At 40.8% G+C, this 12,500-nt stretch overlaps 1 protein-coding gene across 3 annotated transcripts in view; it reads right to left on the minus strand.

The window, feature by feature from the left end:
- The window catches only part of LOC307122212 (DENN domain-containing protein 2A), a 71,545-nt gene that overhangs the window by 5,367 nt on the left and 53,678 nt on the right, over window positions 1–12,500 (minus strand). For all 3 annotated transcript variants that reach the window (XM_079810190.1, XM_079810192.1, XM_079810191.1), the window contains 10 exons: window positions 12,325–12,375; window positions 12,041–12,228; window positions 10,977–11,086; window positions 10,752–10,821; window positions 10,545–10,622; window positions 9,002–9,142; window positions 8,684–8,832; window positions 5,157–5,334; window positions 1,549–1,590; window positions 1,371–1,476 (listed from right to left, as the gene is read on the minus strand). In XM_079810190.1, coding sequence (XP_079666316.1) covers window positions 1,371–1,476; window positions 1,549–1,590; window positions 5,157–5,334; window positions 8,684–8,832; window positions 9,002–9,142; window positions 10,545–10,622; window positions 10,752–10,821; window positions 10,977–11,086; window positions 12,041–12,228; window positions 12,325–12,375 — 1,113 coding nt within the window. The remainder of the gene's footprint in view (window positions 1–1,370; window positions 1,477–1,548; window positions 1,591–5,156; window positions 5,335–8,683; window positions 8,833–9,001; window positions 9,143–10,544; window positions 10,623–10,751; window positions 10,822–10,976; window positions 11,087–12,040; window positions 12,229–12,324; window positions 12,376–12,500) is intronic.

Consider the following 12,500-nt stretch of genomic DNA (forward strand, 5'->3'; position numbering starts at 1 on the left):
CATGTGCATCACTGAGCCTCGGCCGCCCATCACCCTGTGGCCGGTTCTCCACTGGTCCTTCATGACCCTGTGGCCGGTTCTCCACTGGTCCTTCATGACCCTGTGGCCGGTTCTCCACTGGTCCTTCATGACCCTGTGGCCGGTTCTCCACTGGTCCTCCATGACCCTGTGGCCGGTTCTCCACTGGTACTTCATGACCCTGTGGCCGGTTCTCCACTGGTACTTCATGACCCTGTGGCCGGTTCTCCACTGTTCCTTCCTTGAGCACTTTTGATAGAGACTGACCACTGCAGACCGGGAACAGCCCACAAGAGCTGCAGTTTTGGAGATGCTCTGACCCAGTCGTCTAGCCGTCACAATCTGGCCCTTGTCAAACTCACTCAAATCCTTACGCTTGCCCATTTTTCCTGCTTCTAACACGTCAACTCTGAGGACAAAATGTTCACTTGCTGCCTAATATATCCCACCCACTAACAGGATTATTCACTTAAAGGGTTAGTTCACCCAAAAATGTAAATTCTGTCATTAATTACTTACCCTCATGTCGTTCGACACCCGTCAGACCTCCGTTGATCTTCAGAACACAAATGAAGATATTTTAGTGTAAATCTGATGGCTCTGAAAGGCCTCCATTGGCTCAATGCACGGTTCACTCTCAAGACCCTTAAAAGACACTAAAGACGTCGTTACAAAGTCCATCTCACTACAGTGGTTCTAAAATAACTTTATGGAGTGACGAGAATAGTTTTTGTGCGCAAAAAAACCCTAAATAACGACTTATATAGTGATGACGATTTCAAAACACGGCCTCATGAAGCTTCGAAGCGTTATGAATCAGTGAGTCGATTCAGCAGTTTGGATCGCCAAATTTCAGCAGTTTGGCGGTTTGACACGCGATCCGAATCATGAATCGACTCACTGATTCATAACGCTTCTAAGCTTCATGAGGCCGTGTTTTGAAATCGTCATCACTATATAAGTCGTTATTTAGGGTTTTTTTGCGCACAAAAACTATTCTCTTTAGTACCTTTTAAGGGTCTTGAGAGTGAACCGTGCATTTTGCCAATGGAGGCCTTTCAGAGCCATCAGATTTCAACTACAATATCTTCATTTGTGTTCTGAAGATGAACGGAGGTCTGACGGGTGTCGAACGACATGAGGGTGAGTAATTAATGACAGAATTTTCATTTTTGGGTGAACTAACCCTTTAACCTGTCATAATGTTAAGCCTGGTCGGTGTACAGTCAGAATGACAAGAAAGTTAATATTGCGAGATATAAACTGAAAAGCGAGTGAAAGGTCAGATTTGAGAGATAGAGTTGCAATGTCCTGTTTAATGCTTTTGTTCAGTGGATCGGAGAGCAACTCACCGCTTGGGTTATCGGCCACATCACAGGCCAGCTCTTTCCTCCGCTCTAGAACGTGCTCAAGGGCCGCCTGGAGCTTATGAGGCAGGATCGAATCCTCATCGTCCATCTGAAAGCAGAAGAGTTGACCGTTTCATAACTGAAGCACATCCCCAGCCCAAAGCAGAGGAGAGAACCGTACCTGTCGCAGGAAACGACTGTTGCCAAGGTCAACCACCAGGACCTGAAAGAGAGCAGAGGAGACAGTGATGTCATTTTCCGATCTCAGCCTTTTCCCCTATCGCAGCTATTGTGCAGAGGTCAGAGGTCAGGGTCCGCCCACCTGAACAGGAAGTGCTCGGAGAGAAATATTAGGAACGTGTCCGGCCTCTGATCTTCTCTGTAAAGGAGCCCAGTCCTGTTCTTTTGTTCATTGGGAATGTATATATAGAATATTCACACTACATCCTAGACTTTATTGGCCTCGTTTCCTTCCCACATTAGTCATAATGAGGTGTAACATTCAAGAGGTCAAAGGTCAAACAACTGAAAATAGCTTTGGAGATAATCTGTTCCTAACGGCATAATACCACATTAACTGTACTACTTTAGCAGTGTGCAACGAATAATGAAATTAGTCTCTCACTTCCGCCAATAAGGATCAATGACTTTGATGACATCAGCTTCTCAGCAGATTTTCTGTCCAATCAAATGCTCTTTAGAATCGGAAGCCCCGCCCCCTACATTATAAACAGACAGTGCACTATATAGGGGATAGAGAATGATTCAAATGATGCTTTCCATTGGGGCGAATGAAGTCTGGTTTCACGTTAGTGTCAGCCGGATCATGTGATCGAGTCGGTCCAGAACAGAAAACGTATCCGACCCGTTTGAATTCTGCACAGAATGATATTTTAAAGCGATATGGAGGAGATTATGAGGGGAAATGGTTAGAGATTAGGAGGAAACTGTGGCTTTACCGAGCTCAACGGCTCTGACCGAGCTGTGATGTAAACAAAAGCACTATTGGCTATTTTCACATTTCCGGGTTTCTCAGAGCGGAAGTCGTCATAGTTGGGTTAAATATTATAGCTGTGAATGAGAGAATACATTCAATATTTTTTTGTGTGCCCATTTGCTCACATAGCAAAAGAAAAACGCCACAGTTGTGATTTCACAACTTTCAAAAAGAGGGAAAAAATTGAGTGAGATTGATAACGGCAGTGAAAAGAGAGAAAGATGTTCATTTTTACCATCACTCCCATAGACGCTATTACTAAACTTTTTTATCGTAATTTGATGCAAAAGTAATAAAATACAAAGTATTAGTGTTATAAATGTACATATATATATTTTTAAATGAAAATACAAAAAACGCTGCAGGATTTACGATATTGATGACCGTTAAAACGCGTCATCACAGTCTGTGAAAAGGGTCTATTGGCTATTTTTAAAAAGGGGAGGGGCTGTTTGATTCTTCCTGTTTCAGTGGAAATTGTGTCAACACAATGAATAATGCTGCGGTTTCAAGGCACTTCAGTGGGACTTTAAAGGGTTAGTTCACCCAAAAATGAAAATTCTGTCATTAATGACTTACCCTCATGTTGTTCGACACCCGTCAGACCTCGTGTTCATCTTCAGAACACAAATGAAGATATTTTAGTGTAAATCTGATGGCTCTGAAAGGCCTCCATTGGCACGGTTCACTCTCAAGACCCTTAAAAGACACTAAAGACGTTGTTACAAAGTCCATCTCACTACAGTGGTTCTACAATAACTTTATGAATCGGCGACAATAGTTTTTGTGCGCAAAAAAACCCTAAATAACGACTAATATAGTGATGACGATTTCAAAACACGGCATCATGAAGCTTCGAAGCGTTATGAATCAGTGAGTCGATTCAGCAGTTTGAATCGCCAAATTTCAGCAGTTTGACACGCGATCCGAATCATGATTCGACTCACTGATTCATAACGCTTCGAAGCTTCATGACGCCGTGTTTTGAAATCGTCATCACTATATAAGTCGTTATTTAGGGTTTTTTTTGCGCACAAAACTATTCTCGCCGATTCATAAAGTTATTGTAGAACCACTGTAGTGAGATGGACTTTGTAACGACGTCTTTAGTGCCTTTTAAGGGTCTTGAGAGTGTAAAGTGCCATTGAGCCAATGGAGGCCTTTCAGAGCATCAGATTTACACTAAAATATCTTCATTTGTGTCTGAAGATGAACGGAGGTCTGACGGGTGTCGAACGACATGAGGGTAAGTAATTAATGACAGAATTTTCATTTTTGGGTGAACTAACCCTTTAAACCTTTAAACTTACCAAACTTGCCACTACAGTAACATAAAAGATGTCACTAGAGGGCGTTAATACACAGGCAGATTGACTAAGAATTTGAACAAATAAATCACTCTTTTGAATTCTTGTTCTTGCAATGTTCAAAACAGTATACAATAGGGGTGTAACGATTCATCTACTACTTCGATGTATCGATTTATATTCCTATGATCTAACTACATCGATCTGTGCTCGGCAAGTTGGCCTTCCGGACGACATATATCGATCTAACATCGTTTTAAAAGGTAATCAATCGATTGTATCGATAATAGGAAATAACGCATTGGATTTAAGCACGTCAGACTTTATATGGATGTTTTTTCTTAGCACTTTTAATAATAAAGGCGTTAAACGTTACTCGATTCAGTCTGCCTATCTGTGACATCATCGCAACGCACCAGCAGCAGCAGCGCTGAGAAAACAAAACATAGCATGGCGGATGGCAGAGGAGAAGCAAACGAGCGAGAAATGATCAAGCCACCAGGAGAAAGAGCCACCTGTACTATCAACCCTTGCTTGTTACCTGTGCGTTCCTGACACCAGTGTGCCAGTAGAGGAAGTTTTTAGTACTGCTGGCGACATAGTGAACGCACAGAGAAGTGTTCTGCGGTCAGATCATGTTGATATTTTTGTAATCTGTAGAGTCATTGAAGGGTAGTTGGTTACATTTTATCTTTTGTTAAATATTGTTTGTTTATTAAACTGAGAGTAGTAGCAGGTTCAGCCAGTTTATTCAACCTGAAGAAATGTTGGTTGCACTTTATTTTTGATATTAATATTGTATTTGTATTATTTTAATGTTGAAAAACAACAGCAAAAGTAGCAGGTAAACCTACTATTAATTAAACCTGAAGAGAAGTTAGTTGCACTTTATTTTTGATATTAATATTGTAATATTTTTATGTTGGAAAACAAAAGCAGAAGTAGCAGGTTAACCTACTGTTGAAATGTTGGTTGCACTTACTGTGCTTTTATTGAAAATGTATTGAATATTTAAAATGAGAGCAGAAAAGGTTAACTTCCTGTTAATTCAACCTAAACTGTTGGTTGCACTTTATTCAAATAAAATTTGAATGCATTTGCCATTAATTGTTGTTTACTTGTTTGTTTATATCCATAATTAATTGATACCTGATTCCCTTACAAGAAACAAAAGAAATCTAGGAAACTTCACCTGCACTGGCCAGTATCCAGATATTTATTTCAGTCACACAATTTTTGGCTAAAAAGTTACTGAATCGATTTCAAGTCACTGAATCGTTTTGGATCGTATCGTTCTAAATGAACCAATATCGTCCTTGAATCGTATCGACAACCTCAAATCGTGATACGAATCGAATCGTTGTTAAAATGAATCGTTACACCCCTAGTATACAAGCTTACTACTTAGTGAATACTGCACAGTATATACTGCATACTGCCTACTTGAAGGCATTATTTGATGCTAAACATGTCATTTAGTCTCACCTCCTCTAGTGGGAGCTCTTTGAGACGGACCAGGGAGCTGGACAGCAGCCCAACAATGAAGGGGGTTGGCGTACAGACGATGTCCATCATGGCAGGAGGCAGGACTGGGATGTAAGTGTGCTGCCAGGTGAACGGGTACAGCAAAGCCACTATGGCATGGCAGCATTTAGAGAGGGTGCTGGAGAGAGAGAGAGAGAGAGAGAGAGAGAGAGAGAGAGAGAGAGAGAGAGAGAGAGAGAGAGAGAGAGAGAGAGAGAGAGAGAGAGAGAGAGAGAGAGAGGGAGAGAGAGAGAGAGGGAGGGAGAGAGAGAGAGAGAGAGAGAGAGAGAGAGAGACATATTTATTCACAATATTTGTTAGATATTCTATCATGATGTTGATATGATTGTGCTTACACATTTACACCAGTAGATGGCAGCAAAGAATCAATCCGTGCTGTTTGCTAAAGCAAGCCTCAGTATTACTATTGCTCATTCTTTGAGTACATTTTAAACGGTGCATGAACTAAGTAAAATAATCATCTTAAATTACACTGTTATTACACAGCTATTTTCGGACCATTATGATTTTTGCATTGTGACATTTTATGACGCACATTTTCCCTGCCACATTTCCATTACCATAATGTCAAAAAAACATGGGCACCCTGACTGGTCAGCGGCTGTGCCACCCCATACACAACAAACTGAGATGCTCTGTGTATTCTGACACCATCAGAACCAGCATTAACTTCTTGAGCAGTTTGAGCTCCAGTAGCTCGTCTGTTTGATCGGACCACACGGGCATCAATGAGCCTCGGCCGCCCATCACCCTGTGGCCGGTTCTCCACTGGTCCTTCATGACCCTGTGGCCGGTTCTCCACTGGTCCTTCATGACCCTGTGGCCGGTTCTCCACTGGTCCTTCATGACCCTGTGGCCGGTTCTCCACTCGTCCTTCATGACCCTGTGGCCGGTTCTCCACTGGTACTTCATGACCCTGTGGCCGGTTCTCCACTGGTCCTTCATGACCCTGTGGCCGGTTCTTCACTGGTCCTTCATGACCCTGTGGCCGGTTCTCCACTCGTCCTCCATGACCCTGTGGCCGGTTCTCCACTGGTCCTCCATGACCCTGTGGCCGGTTCTTCACTGGTCCTCCATGACCCTGTGGCCGGTTCTCCACTCGTCCTCCATGACCCTGTGGCCGGTTCTCCACTGGTCCTTCATGACCCTGTGGCCGGTTCTTCACTGGTCCTCCATGACCCTGTGGCCGGTTCTCCACTGGTCCTTCATGACCCTGTGGCCGGTTCTCCACTCGTCCTTCATGACCCTGTGGCCGGTTCTCCACTGGTACTTCATGACCCTGTGGCCGGTTCTCCACTGGTCCTTCATGACCCTGTGGCCGGTTCTCCACTGGTCCTCCATGACCCTGTGGCCGGTTCTCCACTCGTCCTTCATGACCCTGTGGCCGGTTCTCCACTGGTTCTTCATGACCCTGTAGCCGGTTCTCCACTGGTTCTTCATGACCCTGTGGCCGGTTCTCCACTGGTTCTTCATGACCCTGTGGCCGGTTCTCCACTGTTCCTTCATGACCCTGTGGCCGGTTCTCCACTGTTCCTTCATGACCCTGTGGCCGGTTCTCCACTGGTCCTTCATGACCCTGTGGCCGGTTCTCCACTCGTCCTTCATGACCCTGTGGCCGGTTCTCCACTGGTTCTTCATGACCCTGTAGCCGGTTCTCCACTGGTTCTTCATGACCCTGTGGCCGGTTCTCCACTGGTTCTTCATGACCCTGTGGCCGGTTCTCCACTGTTCCTTCATGACCCTGTGGCCGGTTCTCCACTGGTCCTTCATGACCCTGTGGCCGGTTCTCCACTGGTTCTTCATGACCCTGTGGCCGGTTCTCCACTGGTTCTTCATGACCCTGTGGCCGGTTCTCCACTGGTTCTTCATGACCCTGTGGCCGGTTCTCCACTGTTCCTTCATGACCCTGTGGCCGGTTCTCCACTGGTCCTTCATGACCCTGTGGCCGGTTCTCCACTCGTCCTTCATGACCCTGTGGCCGGTTCTCCACTGGTTCTTCATGACCCTGTGGCCGGTTCTCCACTGGTTCTTCATGACCCTGTGGCCGGTTCTCCACTGGTCCTTCATGACCCTGTGGCCGGTTCTCCACTGGTCCTTCATGACCCTGTGGCCGGTTCTCCACTGGTCCTTCATGACCCTGTGGCCGGTTCTCCACTGGTCCTTCATGACCCTGTGGCCGGTTCTCCACTGGTCCTCCATGACCCTGTGGCCGGTTCTCCACTGGTCCTTCCTTGGAGCACTTTTGATAGAGACTGACCACTGCAGACCGGGAACATCCCACAAGAGCTGCAGTTTTGGAGATGCTCTGACCCGTCACAATCTGGCCCGTGTCAAACTCACTCAAATCCCTACGCTTGCCCATTTTTCCTGCTTCTAACACATCAACAAAATGTTCACTTGCTGCCTAATATATCCCACCCACTAACAGGAGATGAAGAGATCATCAGTGTTATTCACTTCACCTGATCATAATGTTATGCTTGATCGGTATGTATGCATGTATGTGTATGTGTATGTATATGATAATCACTGAGTTTATCATTATAATAAATTATTTATAAATAATTTCTATAATTTAAAAGATATAAGATATTTTAAAAATAAATAAATTATAGAAAAGATTTCTACCTTGAATAAAAGTTGTTTTTTTTATAACTTTTTATTCATCAGTTAATCCTAAAAAAAGTATCACAGGTTAAAAAAAAATATGAATCAGCAGAATCCTCATATGAGAAGGATTTCTGAAGGATCATGTGACACTGGAGTAATGATGCTGAAAATACAGCTTTGATCACAGGACTAAATTACAGTTTAAAGTATATTCACACAGAAAACCATTATTTTAAATTGTAATAATATTTCACAATATTACATTTTTTTCTGTATATTTTTGATCAAATAAATGCAGAATTTATGAGCATAAGAAACTTCTTTCAAAACCATAAAAAATAGTAATGTTTCCAAACTTAGACCGGTATTGTGTGTGTGTGTGTTTGTGTGTAACATTATCTTTCTCAAAACCACCTTTTTAGGGAAGACGCTGTTTTGATGATCCCTACAAAGGGACACAGCTCTCATTACAGGCCCAGAACTTCATGTGAGGACTAGTCTTGCTGCTTTTTCCGCATTGGGGTTGACTTTTGTTCCCAAGGCGACTATATAACACAACAGCATTTTTCCATATCTGTCTTGAGCTGAGAAAAACGGTTCCACGAGCTGCACTTTTCCCCCTCTTGCCGTGTCATATCTTTTCATTCTTCCCTTGTCGTCTTTTGGGTTCACGCACAAACACACGAGTGCAGTTCTTCAGGAAAGACTAATCACCACAGTCAGTCCACAGGTTTATAATGGGAATCTCAATGTTTATTTGACACCATTTACACAAGTGGATATCCAGAATAAGCCCCGCCTACTCACCTGTCAATCAAACACTGTGATAAAACCAGACGCAAACCGTAGATTCATACCTGAGTTTATCTGCGGTGAAGATGACCCTTCGCTCCAGGAGAAGAGAAGCAAACACCCGCAGAAGCAGACGCAAACTCAGAGAGGAAAACAAACACTCGAAATCCACATGCTCCAGACGGGAATCTGAAGGCCGACATAATTCTATCACCTACAGACGGAGAGAGAGAGAGAGAGAGAGAGAGACAGAGAGAGAGAAATGCATTAGCTTTGAGACTCAAAGTTGAAACATTCTCAAGATGAAACACACTCTTTCAAGGCCACTGTAAAAAGAAACAGCTGATTTCTACACTTGTTCATATTCCCGTCTTTAAGCTGACCTCTGTTCCTGAGCCCGGCAGGAAGTTCTTAATGCTGATGGTTCTGCCCGGCGCTGGGAACGGAGCCTCCATAATTCCTCTCATAAAAGGCTGGACCAGCGCAGGAGAGATTGCTCGTCTCTTTTCTACCTCATCCAGGATCTACATCAGATGGAAATCAACACACACGTCATGTGTGATCTGTTTTAGATCACCATTTTCCTGAATCGACTTTTTTTTCTGCCCACCAGCCATTCATTATTCAAAATATATATATATATATATATATTTTATAATACCAATAAGAACAACAAGCATTGTTATCAATATTAGTTTATCATTGTAATATCATTATAAAACATTTTTATAAATGTTTTGGCTACCACCCATACATTATTTACAGTCTCAATAATAATAATAATAATAATAATAATAATAATGATTTTTTAAATTATTATTATTCCCAAATATTATTCAACATCATTCAACATAAATAAATACATAAATAATAATCCACAAAAAAACATCACCATCATTTTATCACTGTAATAGTAAATAAATAAAATAAAAATAAACTTAAAATAAAAATGAAAATGAAATAAAATGTAAATAATAATAATAATAATAATACAATTAAAATAAAAAACAAAACAAAGCAAAGCAAAACAAAACAAGATAAAATAATAAAATAAAATACAATAACACAGTTAATAAAATAAACAAACAATGCCAAATTTTTTATTACTTTTGGCCAACCCAAATATTATTCAACATCATTAAAAAATATAATAATAATAATATTAATATTACCACCACCAATAAGAATAACAAACATTATTATCAGTTTATCACTGTAATAATAAATTAATAAAATGTGTATGCAAAAAATAAAATTAAAATAATAAATAATATTTAAATAATAATAATAAATAAAAATAAAATAATAAATAAAATGTAAATAATAATAATAATAATAATACAATTAAAATAAAAAACTAAACAAAGCAAAACAAAACAAAGTAAAATATATATAAAAAAATAACAGTTCAAAATAAATAAATACCAAATATTTTTGTATTACTTTTTGCCCACCACCCAAATATTATTCAACATCACAATAAAATAATAATAATAATAATAATAATTAAAAAAAATATTATTATTATTATTATTATTATTATTATTATTATTATTAATAATAATCAGTTTATCACTGTAATAATCAATAAATCAATACAAATATAATACACAAAATAAAATTTAAATAATAATAATAACAATAAAAGTTAAAATACACAAAATAAAATAAATAAAACAAAACAAAATAAAAGTCTTGCTTCCTGAATCTACTGTTGGTCCTGGATCAACATATCAAACAGACAAAGTCCTCACTAACCATGAGAGGGATTCTACATCTACAGTACATTATTTGCAACCAAATTTCAATTTTCATCTCAAATATTAGGGATCTATATTTGCATACTGACAACGCACCACACAGAGAAGCACAAGAGAATAAATGCAAACTGAGATGGCAGAAATACATAAAGGGCAGATGAAATACCTTAGAGAACAGATCAAAACAGCCCAATCTGCTCACAATGCAGTAGACTTCAGGTAGACGCCTCCCTTTACCACTGGGCTGAAAACACACAAACACAAACCACTGGTGAGAATGAGAGCTTTTCATGTTTCATCATAAATGTCTAGTCCTCTGAATAAAGGCTTTCTGCAAATGACAAATAAAGAGATCAGCGGTGAAGCAGCTCACCAGTAAACGTCGACAGTAGCCAAATCTCCGGCTCCCATCTTCTCCGGTTAAGACGAACGAGAAAGTCTCGCTAAAAAACAAAAACTGATCAGATTTGGTTCAAAATTGTGTAACAATGAGCAACTGATTCCCAAACCAGCACAAATAAGGATTTATTTCAGTAAACAGCATCAAATAAGCGTCTAATAACTGCTGAGGGGGCAGCAAACCCTGTGTATTCGATACCTGGGGAAATTGTCCACAGGTGCCCAGTCTTTAGCGTCAGGGAAACAGAACTGCGGAATGACTTTCAGCTGGTCTTCAGCTTCTCGCATAAACTTAAAGCTTCGTTCCAACTAATGAGGAAAAAGAATCGGGAACACAGATGCATGAGTTTAGAAAACCTTAGGAGACATTTACTGATCTTTTAAAGGGATAGTTCACCCAAAAATGAAAACTAGCCCATGATTTACTCTCCCTCAAGCCATCCTATGTGTGTATGACTTTCTTCTTTCAGACGAATATAATCAGAGTTATATTATCCTGGCAGTGAATTGTTGGGTCATTTCTGAAGTCCATAAAAGTGCATCTATCCATCATATAACTGCGTCACATGGCTCTGCGGGGTTAATAAAGGTCTTCTGAAGCGAAACGGCGCGTTTGTGTAAGAAAAATATCCATATTTAAAAATGTATAAACTAAAATAACTAGCTTCCGGCGGTCAGCAAGTCGACTTCAAGCTTTGAAGGATAGTGCTGGGCAACAAATTCAAGCCCCTCCTCTCTTACTGTATATCGAAATCCTCTGCCATTTCTCCTTTAAAAAATTCTCGTTTTCGACTCTAATTCATGACCGGTGTTTTGTTTTGCTACTATCCTCTGCGCTTCAGCGTTCGTCAAGGGTCAAGGGTCACTCTTTCACCGTAAGCCGACTTGTGCACCGCTGACCGTCAGAAGTATGTTATTTTAGTCTATAAAGTATTAAATATGGATATTTTTCTTACACAAACGCGTCACTTTGCTTCAGAAGGCCTTTATTAACCCTCCGGAGCAGAGTGACGCAGTTATATGATGGATAGATGCACTTTTAGGGACTTCAAAAATAACCTAACAATTCACTGCCATTATAAAGCTTGGAAGAGCCAGGACTTTTAAAAAAAAACTCAGATTGTATTCATCTGAAAGAAGAAAGTCACCTAGGATGACTTGATGGGATAATTTTCATTTTTGGGTGAGCTATCCCTTTAAGGGTGACGTGAACATCTTTAAGTCCAGATTTACTCAGTAGTTTTTGGAAAAAACTGTTTGTACCTTGAGAGGGAACTGCTGTGTGACTTCTGGTAAATACGGCACACCGGCTTTGGTCTTATGAAGAGCCACAACCAGGAAGTACTCAAACAACTTCCTCTCCTGCAGATCCATCAAATCTCGCTCCAAAGTGCGATATCGCCCGGTCTGCCTCAGCATAGACTGGACTGACACTAACCTCTGACTGTGAGCTAAAAAGAGTAAAAAAAAAACAGAAAAATATGATTTCCCCACAGAAGCTCATTGTAAGTGTATCAACATTAAACCCTAGACTGTAAGACTCTCACCCTTTAGTTTCTCCTCTGTGTCACTTTCAGACTCGCTGTTGTCGTCCGTCACTGTGCCGGAGAAGAGAGAGGTAGAGGTCAAAGGTCACCAGAGAAACGGTATGCAGGTACTTGCTGAGACAAATTTCATGCTTGGGTGCACATGTGTATCCTATAACGTAACATAATTCTATCAT

This window comes from Gobio gobio, assembly GCF_949357685.1.
Source record: "Gobio gobio genome assembly, chromosome: 25".
NCBI lineage: Eukaryota > Metazoa > Chordata > Actinopteri > Cypriniformes > Gobionidae > Gobio > Gobio gobio.